Source organism: Astyanax mexicanus, chromosome 9, assembly GCF_023375975.1.
Source record: "Astyanax mexicanus isolate ESR-SI-001 chromosome 9, AstMex3_surface, whole genome shotgun sequence".
NCBI lineage: Eukaryota > Metazoa > Chordata > Actinopteri > Characiformes > Acestrorhamphidae > Astyanax > Astyanax mexicanus.
The window spans coordinates 22,886,666-22,905,448 of NC_064416.1; the positions used below are offsets into that span (position 1 = coordinate 22,886,666).

Sequence of the window (18,783 nt, forward strand, 5' to 3'; positions counted from 1 at the left end):
AGCTGCTTTGCAGGACTCCAGTGGTCACTTCTGTGTGTATGTGTGTAAGAGAGAGAGAGAGAGAGAAAAAACTGTGCCACATCTCACTCTGCCCCCAAAGCACCCAAAACAATGGTGGTCTACCTGCATAACGTTGCCAAAAAGATTTTTTAGAAGAATACAGTAAGAATATAAACAGCCAAATATACCTCTTTACATATTTTTGCACATGTTCATGCTCATTCTATTGGACAAAGATATGTACCACTGTACCACTATATTAAAAATAAAAAATAAAGACAAGAATAAGTTAAAGTATGGTGTGATAACCAAAAATGAGGTTTGCCATTGCCACTATGCCATAGAGGGTTAAAACCAATTGATAGAAATCGTATCACTCACTACAGGAGGTGGTCTAAAAACGCATATGAGCCACATATTATAGCAGTGTAAACTCCTCTTTCTCTCCAAGACACAATTATCTTTTGAAATACTGTTGTTTTTAAATAGCTTAAAATCATATTTTATATAAACGTGATAATGAATTATACAGCACAGAACCCAAAAGCAAGCTTGCGAAAAGCAATTTATCTACAGAGTGTCTGCCCCCAATGTTGTTTAAGACTCATAATGGTGTATACACTTATACAATGCTAGAAGTCAGTCAAAGGCAAAAAGGCCAATCCGTAAGTGTTATTTTAAAGCATTAGATCAGATAGCTGAGGGCAGTAATGCTAAGAGACAGCTGAGAGGCAGTTAGCATGTGAGCTGATCTAAAAATGCTTATTATATCCTATTAAACCACCACTCACCTTATCAATTACGAGGATATCAATCAAAATCAAATCAGATTCATTTTAACATCAGATAAGGGTACGAATGTAAAGGTGAGTGACAACTAGAGTGAAGTGTTTATTAATAGTTTTACATGCATTAAATATAAAAATGTCTTTCTAAGTGTACTTAAGCATAAAAAAAAAAAAAAATATATATATATATATATATATATATATATATATATATATATATAGTAAGCTGTTATCAAAAAGCTATTAAAAATTATATATATATATATATATATATATATATATATATATATATATATATATATATATATATATATATATATATATATAAATAATTTTGAATTTTGAATCAGAAAATGTCCTGATTGCTTAAATTTTCAGTATTACATCATGACTTGGTAAAGCTTTTGTTACTCCTATACATTAAGACTATGATTGTAAACTATATTAATCATTAGAGGTGTGGTTTAATGAAAGTTGCTGTATGATTGGTTTGCTTAAGTAATAGTAATTTGGTATGACTGATTCCTTCTGACAGTCCCTGTTTCTTAGTGAAAGGCCAATTTGGGTCACTTCTGCTATCTTGGAAAGCAGCCTAATAATACAACAAGACGTAATAAGGCAATATTATTTTATTATAATAAATAAACTGTTATAATAGTACTAATACTAACAGTTGCTTTGTTTTTATTCTTATTAATATTATTACTATTGTTATATGGGTCATTATGGAAAAAGTATAAAACCCTGCACTACAGGACCGGGTGTAGGGGCTGTATGTCAGGCCTGCAGGTTCAGCTCTGAAGATTTAACCTTGGGCCTCCTCTGCTCCACACCCAGAGGGTCAGCAGGGCCTGAGCTGGAGCCCTGACCAGTAGCCAGGGAGGGGGCCGGGGGTGTTTGGCGATGGGCGGGGGGGTTCAGCTGCACATGGCCACAGGGGAACAGGAAAAAGGGAGAGAGATAGAGAGAGCCAGAGGGAGGGAAAGAGAGAGAGTGGGCTGTTAACAGCCATAGCCCAACCTTGGCCGGTCGCAGGGCACTGGAGCGGAGCGGAGCAGTGAATGTTCTCCATTTGATCTGAGGGTTTTTTTTTCCAAGCGCTCCTCAGGGAGCCAGTGCTCCAGATTCCTCCTCCTGTAGAGACTCCCCCCAGACTCGGCCCGCACACACATACACATACATACGCACAGTATCACACCCAACCACACAGGATCACACCCACCCACACAAGTATCTCTCACACAAACCTACAGTCAAAAAACCCTCCAGACCCGTGCATAAATATATACATGCGTATACACAATACACAGCGGAGAGAGTGGAGATAAATATGAGAACAGAAGACCTGGAAAGAGCTAAATATACTATACACACACACAAAAAAAGATGGCACATGCCAAAAGAAAAACACACAAACAGATACCAATCAAGCAACACTATCCTTTTCCATGCCGCACACACATACACACACACACACACATCCCACATATATCAATGGGGGGAGGGGGTGCAGTAACTGAGCACTAAGTGAAAGGTTAAAGCTCAGAGTGAAGCGGGGGCAAACGGTTAGAAAAACACTGTCATGTACTAAGGTAGCAAAGTGACAGCAGTGATATAGGAGGAGAAGAGAAAAGAGGAAAACCTGGTAAGAGAGTAAAAGAAGCAGTGAATGAACTGGAGTTGGAGTTCCCAGCAAATCCAGTTTGTACTATACACTAATGGTTCCCAACCCAGACCTCAATCCTGGAGGACCCCCTGCCCAGGACACTTTAGTGGTTTGTTAATGAGCTGATTAGCTGGATCAGGTGTGTTGGGAGCAGGGTAAACACTAAGGATGTATGAATGTTGAGCAGCACATTTAAAAATGAACAGCGGTTAATTTTGTGTCCTGCATCAACCCTGAGCATAAGAACATTGTATTGTATTGTATTCAGATCCTAATCTTCTAATTGCTTAGAAAACTTTTTTTTCTTTTATTAATATGACATATTTTCATAAAATTTGATTTTATATTGTCTTGCTTACAGCATTACAAAATTTTGCAACATACTGAATCATAATGCCTGTATCACAATATGTATTGAATTGCCCAGTTCTTGCCAATACACACCTCTATTGGCTATCCTGGTCAGTTAAGAGAATTTGCACAAATACAGAAAAATACATAAAAACTCTGCAAAAAAAGAATAATGCAGAGCATGGAGAGAAAGTCCCAGCCGTATCTGTATTTAATGCAGAGTATAAATGTGCAGGGTCCTCTGAGATACACAAACAAGGTAATAATGCTAACTACAGAATAGAATGCTAACTAAGGTCTAAATGGACAAAAAGGCTAACGGGCACCTGGAGTCTTTTTACACTGACTTCCACTGAAATTTAAGTTTTTCCTTCTTTTATAAAGTGATATACATCATATCCACAAATGTATTGCTTTTATACACTTGCTAACTTGCTAATTTAAAGTATTAAAATGAGTTTATCCTGCTTTTGGAAATGGGAGTGATTGTCTCTACTGTACAGACGTTTTACTAGGCTGCTTTTGAGCATTGCTGTGAGGATTTGATCACATTCAGCAACTAGAGCTAAGGTTAGTGAGCTCAAAAGGTTTAATGATCACCACATTACCTCACCCCCAACTTTATACTATAGGCAAGGATACTTCTTTACAGGGGCTAAACAAGCTCTAGGTGTCAGCAGGCTCATTTGTCGGCAATGGGGTGAGGCTTACAGTAGCTGAATGCTTTTATTATGATGGGTGTTCACAAACATTTGGACACATAGAAGTGTAGAAGTGTGGAGGTCATGTTTTGCTTAGGGTCCCTTTAAGGCCAGCCTGGCACTGATTACCAAAACCTAATCCTAAAAAAAAACTAGAGGACGGCAAACACACACACACAAGTACGAACACATGCGCCCACATTATGGGATCTGAGGTTTAATCCTATAGTGTGTGTAATATTGTTAGTGGAATAGAATTTTATCTCATTTTGCGACAAGGCCGGGTTTTTCTTTGGACCATATTACCACACCGAGTGCCATGTGCTCCCAATAATAACACTAAATTGATAGAGTGGAGTTTATAAGCCTTCTGTTGGTATAGTGTTATTGGCCAGGCGCTGCAGTGTGCCAGGGGAGCCGAGCATTCGCCACTACGTAACCTGGCATGCGCGCGCGCACACACACACACAAAAATGGTGCGCATTTGTGCCCTATCTGATACAGTCACAGTTCAGCATGCGCCTCTTTTCCCCACCCACTAGAGTGTCTCCCAGTGGTATGCAGAGAACTTAAAAGGATTCGCCAGTGAGTGTTTTTTAATTTACTATTCCTTTCAATAATAATAATAAAGGCTGAATCTTTTGTGTGTGTGTGTGTGTGTGTGTGTATGTGAGAGTGAGAGACTGATAGAGGGAGTGTGTGTGTGTGTATATGTGTGTTTGGGAAGGAGGATGGTGCAGGCAGAGATGCGATCCCCCAGCCGCAGCCCTGGATTATTCCGCAATCTCCAGCACTCAGTCCCCCGGGACGCTGTGTTTTATCAATTCATTTCATTTCTCTCTTTCTTTTTTTTTCCCTCCTCCCCTCTGCCAAGCAACACGTAGCCGTCTGATGGCTGGGGAGCAGCGAGCGCATCTCATATCCTGGGCCCTGATTTCATTACACCGCCGCCACACAGCCAAACAGAGAGGGGAAGAGGAAAGAGAAAGGCCTGTGTGTCACGTCGTATTGTGTCCCCCCAGAAACATGTTCCCACCGCTCGCGCACATCACTGCGAGGCCTGCCGCTGTCGCGCCCCACGTCCGCTTTCACGCCACATCCGCTTCTAAATGCCTCTTCAATCAAGGTCTGATTGAATATTTTACACAAAGGAAAGGAAAAATATGCTTTTCCTCTCTTTTTTTCCCTTAAAACTCACTCGCATGCCCTTACACATACAAATAGGCTACTGTAGGGCCATCAAACTGCTCTCGCTCTCTTTCTTTCTCTTGCTCTCTCTCCCCCACCACGCGCCGTTTCTGCTCGTTAAGGAGAGGCCCTTGATTAATCTGCGAGGAAGCAGATGCCCCTGCAGGGCCGCTTTCAGCGTTTCATTAATTACCGCGATTGTAATAACGGGCATTGTGTGCGTGTACAGCGTGTTAGCTTTAAAACACCACTCTCCTGTGGGACACCACTGACTCCAGAGCAGCCCGGAGCAAGCCCCCGCCACACATACACACGCGTACACACTCGTATGCATGCACTGAGCTCCGGTGAAGAAGCCACTGCGAACTCGAGGCTGACATGTTGACACAAATGGTGGGGAGAGATAAGAGTCAGACTGGGAGAGCAGGCAGTAGCAGCCAGTCTGAGACATAGGGTCGAGTACACACACACACACACACACACACACACACATATAGACACCCCCCCCCCCCCCCACACACACACACATATATTCACACAAGAGCTGAGTTCACTGACTCAAATGGCCTAGAGCAACACGATAGCTCCAGTAGTGAAAGATATCAGGGTCACAATTTGTGATGTATTTGGTTAAAACAATCAGAAGTCTCCAGTTACTTCAATTATTTTTTAACATTTTTTAAGCATTTTAAATAAATATATAATAAATGTTATGCAACTAATTATTTAAATTAATTATAAATGTAAATGCGCAACTGCAATTACACAACAATTAAATATAAACTGAGGGATTATAATCTGTTATTTGCTTTAAGGACAGCGAGCACTTGTGAGTTGTGGGTTAAATACCTGTGTCTGCAAGTTTAAGTTCCACTGTAAAGCTGGTAAACAAAGGAACATTGTTTAGGAATCCTTTACACTCTGTTTTATTATTTAGTCATTAATCTTAATGCAGAAACTATTGTGACCTAATAGCTAACCATATGGTTTAGCATATCTTGTAGAGTACCTCAGGGTTCTATTTCGGGGCATATGAAACTGATGTTAATTGTGGTATCTGTAATTAAGTTATGAGAGGTCAGACATTCATGAACATTCCAGAAGTGTATAAATATAGTGACAATAAAGATCTCAACATTTCACTGACCTACAAATGTTTGGGAATTTGAAACAGAAAAACAAGAAGGCACAAAAGACGTAAAGGAAAACACATATACACAGACTGCAGCGTACCTGCTGGGCAGTGGTTTGTGCGGTGTTCCGTCAGGTCAGCCAGGCATTCGAAGTCCTGTTGGCAGTTGTCGCAGGTGAAGATGGACTCGTCATCCAAATCCTCTTCGCCCGCTCGCTCATCATGACTGGTCACACTGTGCTCACCGTCTTCACCGCCGGCCTTGTCCTTTCCTTCAGAGTCACGCTCTGGCACGGCTGCATCTGCTCATACACATACAAACAAGCACAAAACAGACAGAACTTAATTAGCATATTTATTTTTAGGTATGCATAACCTGACAGTGCACACATATGATACATATAATACTATGGGGTGGCTGGAGGAAGTCTAGGGGTTGGTCCTATTCTTAATAGATATTCGATCCAGGACAGAGAGACAGCATATCTGGCCCTGATGTCTCTGAGGGGGAGAGACTGGATGATTGCATTGCATTGCAATCCAAGATATGAATCTGTTGGCTATACCATAATGTAACAGTGTATGTTAGTGTTCTCCTCTAAGCGTATTGAGCCCTAAAATGACAACAGAGTTCCCATGTCTCAGAGAAAGTGCATGCTATCCCTCCCAATACTCTCAGCACTGGTAGATTGGTGGTCCTGGAAGCCCTGGTAGGTAATATCAGATACGAGTGTGAATATAAGTAGCATAAAAATACAGAGAAAGAACAGAATATTTGATTAACACAGTCAGGTCACTGTAAGCATCTCTGCTCAAAGCAAGCAAACACAAGGGGTAGCAGGTGGACTGTGGTCTACACAGTGTGCGCAGAGCCCGTGTGAGCCTCTGGTCCAGAGCATGGTGGGCAGAGTCGGAAGCGACGGAGCTCAGAGGCTCCAGCCAGGTCCGCGGACCACACATTCGCTCGCGGTGCTGAAATCCGCCAGCGCAATCCTCCTTCCGCCATTGTGGCTCCATTTTCACACCTTATTATCACATTAAACGCTGCGCTCTGAAAGGACTGCACAGGAGACCGCAAAGAGAGAAAAGGGAGGGGGTTAGGGAGGAGAAAGACAAAAAGGAGGAAGAAAAGAAGGATTCAGAGATGGAGAAAGAGAAAAGGACTGATAAGATGGAGGGGAAAAAAAGGAAAGGAAAAGGTGGGCCTAAGCAGTGAAAGGTGAAAGAAAGGTCTGAACACCTGAAGTGCACGAAGACTGAACAGACCTGCCAAAAAGAGAGAGAGGAGAGAGAGAGAGAAAGAGAGAGAGAGAGATAGAGAGAGAGAAAAAAAGGAAAGACAAAAGAAGGAAGAGAAGAGGAATGCAGAAAAGAAAAGAAAGAAATTAAGAGAAGGGACTGATAGAGTGAGGGAAAGATGTGAAAAAGGGAAGATGGACCCAAATAATGGAAGGGGAATAAAAGGTCTAAAGATTATGTGTAAAGGAGTCAATGAAAGTAAGGAAGTAAAGAGGGATAGGGAGTTAGTAGACAAACCGTGGTAGAACTTTATAAACTATACAAATTATTATGTAATCATTCAGTATAGTATCTTATTAAATCACACTAGGCTCTATTTTGGGGCCTATGAAACTGTTAATGTTAATTACATAGTTATGAGTGTGCAACAAAGTGTGGGTTTTAAGGAGCACTTTTTCTGCAGTGTCTCCAGAATAAATATACCAAAACCTCCATTCTCCTGTAAATCTGCTTCAACTTTGCTTAGGCCAGCTGTTAGCATTGTGAATAACCTGCCCTGAACAATCCTGGCTGCTGTATCTGTCAGCATTGCCCTTTAACTCTCTAAAGGCCGGCTATTAGCATGACGGCTAACCTGCTCCATTCTTGCTGAGCCCACCTGCTGTGTACTGTTAGCATCACGGCTCTAACCTTTACTAGGCTGGCTGTTAACATTATGACTAACCTGTTCCAAACTTACAGAGCCCATTTGCTGTGTCTGTTCATATAGTGGCCCTAATCCTGCCAAAGCTGGCTGTTAACAATGCAGCTAAACTGCCATAAGTGAACGTAAGGTCTAAAGACGATGACGTAGAGATGACATAACACAAAGAAACAGATGAGAGGAAGAAAGGAAAGAGTAATAGAAAGATAAGTAAACACTACTTAAGTAAACCTTGTGGCGTCCTACTGAGCTTTATGCTGAGGCCGATAATGTTGTCAAAGGTATAAAAGTGGCACATCTAATCCTGTGATTTAAAACATGTATAGATATAGAATCACAAAAAAGAAAGAAGGACTGATATGACTAAGAGAATGCAAGTAAAACATGAAGATGAGCCTAATCGAGAAAGTTCTATAAAGGTCTATAGATGATGACACAAAGCTTCTACAGAAGTCAATAAGTGAAAGAAGGGAGATTGATAGATAGGAAGAGAATGGGAATAAAGAAACTGAGATGGAGAAGAGAAGTCTTAAGATTTGAAGTCCACAGAGGTGAGAAAAAGAGGAGGGAATGACGATAATGAAAGGTCTAAAGATGTTGGCACAGAGGAGGAAATAAAGACGCCAGAAAGAAGGAGCAAGAAACAGAGCGAGGAAAGAAGGGAATGTGAGGGCAGAGGAGAAAGAGAAGCAGAGGGAGAGAGGAGGGGAGGGATGGATGGTGGCAGGGAGGGATGGAGAGAGGGTGGGGGCAGCTGAACGGCTCCCCTGGGCTTAACATCCTGTCTAATCATCCTGGCCTTGTGCAATCAGAGAGAAGCAGGAGGTGGCCATTCCTCCGCTCGCCACACTCTGATCAGCAGCTCTAATTTGGCCGGGCTCGGCTACGCTAGCAGCGCTAATGGCTAATGGAGCCTAGAGCTCAGGGCTGCAGGCCAGAGGACAGCCTGGGACTCGCTTTGGGTTCCAGCCCAGTTCGGGCTGCGGGTGGCTGGGAGGCGGGTGGTTGGTTAAGGTTACGGTGGAGTGGGTGGGGAGTTAGTGGGGTTGGGTTGGGCGGAGTCTGGAGAGGTGTTTTTCAGTGAGGAAGTGCTGAGGTGTTCTAGTTTCTCTCTCCACCCTGTCCTGGAGAGAGGTGGGGGTGAAGGTGGGAGCATTTGGGAGGTTTTGGAGGGTGGTGTGTGTGTGTGTATATGCGAGTGTGTGCGGGATGGCCATCTGTCCAGTGGTGAGAGTGCCGTCTGGACAGGGAGGAGAAAGGCCCCTAACTGACACTACACTGATAGTAGTTGTGAGCTGCTGTTACATACACACACACACATAGATAACACACACTCATACACACACACACACACACACACATACGCACACACACAAAGGTGCATTAACTGCACTATTTCATCCATGAGAGGTTCTAATCTCAGTGAAAATGGATAGTGGCAGTAACACACTTTCACTCCCTCCCTTGCCTCTTTCAATCACTCTCTCACACACACATACCCTACACACACACACACACACACACACACACACACACACACACACACACACACACACACACACACACAGACACACTATCGTTCCCCCAGGTACCCTGATGCCAGAGGTATGGGCACTGCCAACCAAGGCACATGCCAGCACAACCTGCTTCCATGGCAACAAGGGAGGAGCCAGACGGGACCTCGCTCCGGCCCTCTCTACCTCTCCTCCTCTCTTCCTCTCCTCCCTCCATCTTTTTTCCCCCGTACGATACAAGGCTGGCGTGCGTCGCTCCGCGCTGTAGGACGGAAGGCGGAATATAAAAGCTCCTGACGCATCGTACACATCGCTTCAAACCACACACACACACACACACACATTCATTAAGTGCTACACTTGCTCGCCCACTCTCTTCTCTTTCTACTTTCGTCTCTTCGTCTCTCTCTCTCTCTCTCTTTCTCTCCCCGTTTCACCTCCATTTTCCTGCCTGCCATCATCCCCCCCATCCTCTCCAGTAAGCATTCCTCCTCTCCGGAGGGGGAGGTCGTCTCTAGGGGGGGTCTCCACAACACACTCCATTTAGACTGCAGGGCCTCTGCCATTACAGTCCTCTCTCTCATACAGGCACACTCTTTCTCTCTCTCTCTCTCTCTCTCTCTCTGTCTGCACTAGATTGATATACACATGTGTTGAGCATCCCAGCTGTACTCTACTCTTGCTAGCTTCTACCATGGCCTTGATATAAACACACACACACACACACACACATATGCCATTCTGTAGGAGGGAGAAGGGACACTGGTGAAATTATACATGTGTGTATGTGAAAGATCAAATGCTGGATCAAACTAAACACGTATTCGCTATTCCTTATCTGGACGTTTCCGTAAATGTTCAGCTCCAGATTTCTGCTGCTTTATCAAAAGCAATGTAACGCTGACCTGAAGACCCACATTCTTCCCAAAACACACTCAACTTAAAGGTCCAGGTTGTGAGGAAGCGGACACTGAGGTCACAGCTAACGAGGCTCAGCAGGGCCGTTCCGAAACGAAGCTTTTCAAACGTAAGTCGGCAAAGGAGCAGGAGAGCCAAATGAAACGAGGGCCGCGTGAGGAGAGCGCCGTCCGAGGAGACTAATGATTTCTAAAGAGCCATTCAGATGAACAAGGCTGCTTTATGTCTGCTGATATGTTCTGAGAGCCCACATCGCTCTCACACACACACACACACACACACACACACAGCTACACTGCTAGCATTACTGCTAAATTTGGGCAGACTGTTACAAAGCTCTGACACTAAGGCTGAAGTTGTACAATTTAATTTATTCTGCATTTATTATAACTCCACCATGGAGGTTTGCAGCTTTTACATGCAATGTGAATTTTGTTTAAAAAATTATTGCAAACATAATAAATAAACTAAGAGCAAAGTATGAGCATTAGGTGAGCAACATTATTATCCAATAAGAAGTACCTGGAGAGTCATGTTTTCTTTTTTTTTTTTACTTTTACATAAATGATAAACATAAGACTGCAGTGTTTTGTTGCTGCTAAGTAACTAGCACATAAGCAGTATAAACAGTTATCAGTTTTCCCCAACTAGGAAAGTCAGGGCTCATTAAAAAATTACTAAAGTTTTTTCCGCTAATAAATCACAAATATACATAGTTTGTTGTGGCACTGATGTGCACTTATCTTGTAAATGTGGTGTTTTCGAAAGAGATGAATGGTTTGGGATGCTAATAGATTTATTATTTTGTTATCACTGCAAAAATTGGTGTTTGCAGAATAAAACAAATGTAAAGAATTTAAAAATGATAAACCACCAGTATTATCAGCTCACCAGACAGATGTTCTGGTTTGATGTATGTGATACTGGATTACTGTGCTAAATTATCTGTATTTATTACATTACAGAAAATTAGAAAGCTTCAATGATTGTTAGGCCAACAAAATTCAGGATTCTGTAAGCTTATAATATGACCAAATTTTTATTATTTATTATTTTATTACTTTTTGTTAGAGTACTGAATTTTATTATTACATAATTATGGGTTTGCACCCATGTCTGGGTAAGACCCTTAATACTCCATTCTCAGGGGTGTCTTATGATTGATTCTGCTCCCTAGCCCTGGCAGTTCCATTGTACTCTATTAGTTTACTGCAAAATCTCAATCATCTATGAAACAATAAACAATAACTAACATAAAACAATAGCTTGATGGCTAGTTTTAGGAGGCCATAACTATGGGTTTCAGAAGTGAACATGTTTTAAAGGATGCTGTATGTTACAATATAACAGGAGTTAGAGTTGTTTTTGTCTGGTATGGCTCTCCTTGACTCATCGTTCTGTCCTTGTGGGACACTGGCTGTGGAGGACAGTCACACACGCACACACACTTCACACGCGAGGCTTTAGACTGACCACTGTGTGAGAGCGTAGGTGTGAACCAGACTGGACCCAGGCTCCTTAGTGGGCAGGTTTCAGTGTGCACTGCTGTCATGCCCTTGATTGAGCCCATCATTTATCAGTGCTGGTGTGGGGAAGTCACCTGCATCAGCATGTAAGCTCAATAACCTTGACATGAATGTAGACATAAAGAGTCATCAAACAGGGGACCACAGACAACAACCATCACACACACACACACACACACCCAACACCCACACACACTGCCATACCTCCACACCTAAATGTGTGTGTCTGTGTAAGAGTGTGTGTGTTTTAATCAGTAATTTATGGTGGTGTGTGAGTGTTGCCCCCCGTTCAGAGTGGGAGCAGTGTGTTAATGAGAGTTTGGGGGTCCCGTGGGGTCTCCCCCCCCCACAGCCCACCTCACGCTTCCCTCAGCCAGATGGAGCCCCTGGCCCTCTCTCTTCAGTGGGCCATTATCTCTGAGTCACAGCCCATCCCAGCGCCAGGAGCCCTCATACAAACACACACACACACACACACGCACACACACTTTCTCTCGCCAACACACACAAATGAGTGCACACACAAAAATATGCCCATTTACCTGCATAGGATTACTGCAAATAAACCCAGCTATGAAATGCTTTGGCCTAATTAACATCACAGTTGAATTTTTATCGTATGCCTCTACACATTTCACGCTTTTAGTGAGGAATTAATACAAATATTAACCACAGAAAGCTGGAAATATTGCAGATAATAGCACAAGAATGCTGGAATTGTATTAGACATGGATAATAATAAAGAAATTGTATCAGTATTATAGGATAATCAGACAGATTATGCAGTTTCGGTTTGACTGGATTACTGTGCTAAAACATCTGCATCTGTCCTTAACACTGGCTTTTCAAATGTCATGCAACTGATGACAAAAGTTTTCTCTCAGGGAAGGATTTGTGGACACCCGCAACTGTATAAGTTGTGAGGTGTTATCTTGTGAGTGCGGCTGAGCTCTGACCAGTGTGCTCATACCAAGGCAACATGATTTAGTGAGTTTGAGAGTTTAAGTGGGGCCTTATAGTGTGTGCCAGAAGCAGGCATTTGTCGTTGTGCAGGCATTTAACTTTCCTCGATAACAGAAAGCATTACCACCCACAGTGGACAGCTCAGGGAAGTAGGTGGTAACGATCGTGAACGGTAGTGTGTGGCTTGAATTTTCCATGTGAACAGATAAGTGACTCTGGCAGAAACACATCCACGTTCAAAGCAGAAGCCCCACATTTTAATTTCAAATGGTCAGCGCAGGGTTCTGTAGCAATCAAGTCATGGGATATGATTTTTGTTCCTGTTACATGACAAATGGCACATTGGAGTATTTTATAAATGTTTATGTATAAGATTGGATATTTGCACATATTAAAATGTCTATTTTGAAACCTGGATGTAATTTTTTTTGCATATTGTCTCATATCTTGCAGCTGTCCATTGTAATTTTTTCTATATATTATGATGAATGGACGAATGAATGCTCCAAAATATCTTGGGGGAAAAAAGTTTTTTCTTCTCTTTTAAAGTTGCTAATTTGGAAGGCAATACAAGAATTATTCTAGACAGCAACAATATACATAAAGTTTTGCGCAAATGTTTTAAGCCCCTGTAAAAAAAACTGAAAAGAAAAAAAAAATCCTTATTGGACAGCAAATGTTTATTTGCTCAGTAAAATAGTATAGTAAACACTATATGCATGTAAGGCCTCTTGCATGAATTTTGAATGTGGTTCTCAATCTGAATCTCTGCATCATGTACAATTATAGCAAAACACTATAATAAACTATAATAAACTATATTATTATAATATAACCAGTAATATTATCATACATAATGCAGTAAGCCACTCTACACTACTTAGCCACATCTTCTACTCAGATTTAGGAGTCACTTCTGTGTGTACACTTATTTACCTTTTACTTGACAAAGTAGAAGCGCGTCAAATTGCCAGTATAAACTGCTGTTCACTGCAGAGTCTGAACAACAGTGCTGCTGGATATTAGTGTACAAGCTCAGGGTCACACTGTGTCAGAGGCAGTTTCATACAGCTCAACTCTGGCAATGCCTAAAATGATTATATTGCACTTGAAGAAAGCATATAATAACATCATTCATACAGCTACAACTTATCCACAGGCAAACACTCCCGCAAGCCCCTGACATACGGCTCAATACAAAACACATTCATAATTTATAATGCTAAACTGTATGTAATGTACTTTTTTGTTTATTCTTATAAACTTCTGTGCTCAAAATAAATACTGTATCTTGTTTAAATGTCTAAGTATTACAGGATATGACAGTACAACAAACTGTTTTAGACTGCAGAACATCCCCTCCAACTAACACCCTCTATGTCAGGCCTTAGTGTTAATTCACATCGCCTTGCCAAAAGCATGCTAGCCAATATTTAACCTTACTCACAAGATAACATCTCACAACTTACACAGGTGTGGGTGTTTCAAGCCACACCCTGAGGTAACACAAGACTCTTGGTCTTTTGGGGTACGTTCACATTACCTGGTTTAAGTGACTCAAATCTGATTTTTTTTCTCAATGTGGCTCAGGTCTGATCTTTTCATGGAGGTGTGAAGGTGCCAAATTATTTTTTTTCAAATCAGATTTCACATACATATGTAGCCTTAAATCTCTTGGTGCAGCTGTGCAGCTACAGCTGCAAAAACAGCAAAAGCAAACTGCCTGGCCTTTTTTCTCCTCCTCGACCGGAGCATGTACCTTAGACGAGCTGTTTGCTCGATGTTTATACACATATCAATGTGCGCATGTGAGGCGTTTTAGGTACAAAATTTGTTCACATAACACACAGATACAGGTTACTTACGTTTGTGAATGTGAACTGTCAAAATCCAATCTGAGCAAAAAATCAGATTTCAGCAATATGGCTTGTAATGTGAACATAGCCTTGGAGTCCTAAGATACCCCATGAGTTTTGGCACTGGCTATTATTTACCACACTGTTGTTGAGTTGTTGATTCTATGACCATAGATGCTCCTTATATGTTAATTGTTTGATGAAGATGATGACATGCCGTATGATTAGGACTATCTAGGATAATCCCTAATAGAGCACACAGTACTGTACTAACAGCCCTAATGCAGTGCTAGTAATCCCTTTATGTCTCTTTATTACATAAAGTCATATTAGTTTTACATAGAAATAAGCCTCAGGTCAGGCTCAGTATGTATGTGTTTGGGAGGGGGTAATCGCTTAGATATCACTGCTATCCCCCACCACACCCTCCACCTCTCCCTCTCTCTCCTTCTCTCTCTCTCTGAGGGAAGACAAACAGCCATGTTTGTGTGGGGTAATTAGATGAGGAGAAGTGAATTAGTAGAATCCACAGAGCAGTCGTGTAGCTGAGCACAGCCCCGCCTTGCAGGGACCTGCTAATTACCCCTCGTTAGGTTGATATGTTTTTCCCCCCCTCTCCTTCTTTCTTTTTTTTTTTTTTTTTTTTTTTTTTTACAGTGCAGCACTGCCTCCATCGTGAGAGAGGGAAAATAATTAGCGTCGGAGTGACGCTGGGCTTTACGGACACCGCGAGGCATCCACTGTACCAAGGGGAGGGACGGCAAAGAAAAACCCTGGTAAAAAAAAAAAAAAAAAATCAAAAAAAGACAAACGACAGGAGAAACGTCACAACGGGAACGAGTAAGCTGGTATCCGAGCCGAAGTAAAGTTGTAGTGTAATGGGCAAACATGCAGCACATTCAGAACAGAAATAAACACACATTCCAGCACTCAGCAAGGCGATGTCGGTGTTTAGGTATCAAGAGACAGAAAACTGTAGGATGTATTTATATACATTTTATATTTTCACATTCGATACGATTTTCAGTTCTGAGACTCAGATTTCATACGATTTGATTAGATATTTAAGTAAATAAATGTGGATTCTGTTAAGCTCTAATTGCAGAGTATACTACACAGATAATATAGCTCAGAAAAATACGAAATAAAAATTTATAAGAACCACCTTATAAAAGCCTCTTTTCCTAACTTATAATAGGTCTGAGTGATAATGGTTCATATCACAATACCTTTTCTAATTTTGCTCAATAAAATATAGTTACAATATCAATATAGACAATATATATATATCAATATATACATTATAAAAGCCAAATGTAATGCCTTCTGTAATGAACACCAGAATGTCATATATTAATATTAAGTTATTGTTCAGCCCTACCCTATAATAGCATGTGTTTAATATGTGGATGAGAATGGTATAGCACTGGGCAGATTTGGTTTCACATTAATTGATATTTAAACAGTTTTTGCTAAGTTTGTTGCTATAATACACCAGGATGTTATACATATAGTGTTGCTATGGTTGCTGCTATAGATGTTGCTAGATGGTTGCTTGCCCATTGTTATGGTATGCCAGAGTGTTGTCATGTGGTTTCTGTGGTGCCTTATGTGGTTGGCTGTGTGTTTCCCGAGCTATTTATATATCATTGCAACATGGGAATTGAGCAAAAACATATATATTAAAACATACAATAACTGAGGAAAATAAAAATCTGTTGCTACTTGAAAACTGTATGGCCAGTCAAAAAAATGCATATAATCCTGTATCACATAATCAGACAGAACAAACAGAAGTTGGAATGATGTGGATATATCCTATGCTTTGCAACATCAATATACTTTGTAATGCAAATCCAAGTAGATGTAAATTCCTACATTTTCATGAATGCATTATGTATTAGCATCAGATTCATATTGCTACAGGATATATACATCAAAATATTACATATTAGCCAAAACTATTTATAGCACTATATCCTTATTTTTAAATAATTCAAAACGGAAATAACATCAACATCAAAGAACCTGAAACCAAAGGGGGTGTATGTGATCCCGTATAAAAATTGTTACACCCTTATTAAGCATTGATGGGCATGCTTTAGTGTGTGTGTGTGTGTGTGTGTGTGTGTGTGAGACGCATGTCAAAGTGTAAAGAGGGGAAATCCAAGTATGATGTCAAACATCAGAGCAGGACCCACTGCAGCTTTACAGAGCTGGAGTGCAAGTGCTCCATTTCTCTCTTTCTCTCTTCTCTCTCTCTCTCTCTCTCTCTCTCTCTCTCTCTCTCTCTCTCTCTCTCTCTCTCTCTCTCTCTCTCTCTCTCTCTCTCTCACACACACACACACAGGCTCTTACCCTTTAGAGATATGACACATATATGTGCACACATTTACACTTTCTCACACATACACACAGACATATGCTCTGCACTGGAAAAATATCACTTCCAACTTGAACATTACTGCTATTTTTTTCCCTCTATAAAAACACCTACAGTACAAGGCTACCTTTCAAGTCTCTCACACACACACACACACACACACACACACACACACACACACACACACACACAGAAACACATACACAGAGAGAGAGAGAGAGAGAGAGAGAGAGAGAGAGAAAGTGCTCAACAGCCAAGTCTAAAACGTATCAGCTGAGCTAAGCTTGTGTTAGCGAGCTACAGTACCGAAGAGTTCCCCTCTTCCTCGAGGACATAAGTCAGATGGCAGCGCCGCTCTGTGCTCGATTAGGGATGTCTGATCTCATCACTTAAACAGAACCTACCTGTCTGAATCTATTACACATCCTGTCCCTGAAATCTAGGGAAGGCTCTCTCCTGGCTGTTAACAGAGTCAGATATAAAGAAAGGAGCATCTACCTTTCTCTCTCTGTCCTTTACCTTATGTTTTAAGATTCTTTTAGTATGGACGACTGCTGTTAGTGTAAACATAGTTGTGTGTAAATACATTTTTGGAAGCAGAAAAATGTAAGAATCTGAGTGACTTTGACAAGATCCTAATTTGTGATGGTTATATGACTGGGTCAAAGCATCTACCTAACATCAGGCTGGTGTGTTTATGAGATGCAGTGGTCTAGTAATGTCCAAATGTTTGTGGACACGCCTTTTGATAAATGCATTCAGCTACCATTGCAGACTCAAATGTGTTTTTATACTGTATATGTGCACACAAACACAGCTTGCCTAGTCCCAGATGAAAAATGTGTACATTGCCAAAAGAATAAGACTCTCTGAAGCAGAAAAACATGAACGTATTGGAACCGTACCTACTGCCATGCAGGCATGGGCTGTGGAGCTGTGGAGAAGTGGAAAAACTGTGTTGTCTGAGTTAGAACTCCTCATGTTTGGCATAAACTGCTGTCTCTGCTGCTGCTCCATGCTAACCTAACGGTGAATGTGTGGCGTTCACTGCTCGCAGTCACACAACTTTGTTAACGTCTATGCGGACATCTGTACTGCACAATCCATTGAAAACACTGTGCCTGCACAAATATACATGCCGCTCTCAAACACAGGGCCTTCTAGCTACAGTTATTTTCATATATAATCAAAAGTGACAATGCACAGTTTGTTGGGGCGCATTTTGGTTTTTGCCTGTGTGAAAACAAACCAAACTGAGGGAGAAAATGCTCCAAGCAAACAAATACATGTTTTAGACCAGTTATCAATTGATTTGTACCAGAGAAACTGTAAAGCAATCCAGACTGTTCTCAAACATAGTTCCCCTATGGTGGAACAAACTACGTTCCAATACCAGAGCAGGAGCCTCCCTCGCTATGTTTAAGGAACTTCTCAAGACAGAGCTCTTCAAAGAGGACTTATTCTCCCTAAAGAGGACTTAACACCCCTAACGTCTATGCCCTCTATTGCTAAATGTACATCATTACTTGTAAGTCGCTTTGAATAAATGCATCTGCTAAATGCTATGTAACATAAAAAACTAACTGCAGGTGTGAAAACGCCCTATGATACATATTTAGTGCAGAAGCATAAAATGGCCTTAAGCCAGTTTATATAGACTACATTAATAAGCAGGCCACTCTCACTCAGCATGATAGTGCGGCTTTGACACAGCAGTCCTATATTTACTGTACTCACTACTATCTAATCAGAATAAGCCACACAAACTAAATTAAGTAGGGCAATATGACTGCGTTTTTGTGTAATACCCCTCTGAAGAGAAAACAGGCCTGATTTCAGTGTTAAACTCGGAACG

At 41.4% G+C, this 18,783-nt stretch overlaps 1 protein-coding gene across 3 annotated transcripts in view; it reads right to left on the minus strand.

Moving 5' to 3' along the window:
• Positions 1-18,783, minus strand: part of znf423 (zinc finger protein 423) — a 209,821-nt gene that overhangs the window by 130,098 nt on the left and 60,940 nt on the right. For all 3 annotated transcript variants that reach the window (XM_049483701.1, XM_049483700.1, XM_049483702.1), the window contains exon 4: positions 5,928-6,128. In XM_049483701.1, coding sequence (XP_049339658.1) covers positions 5,928-6,128 — 201 coding nt within the window. The remainder of the gene's footprint in view (positions 1-5,927; positions 6,129-18,783) is intronic.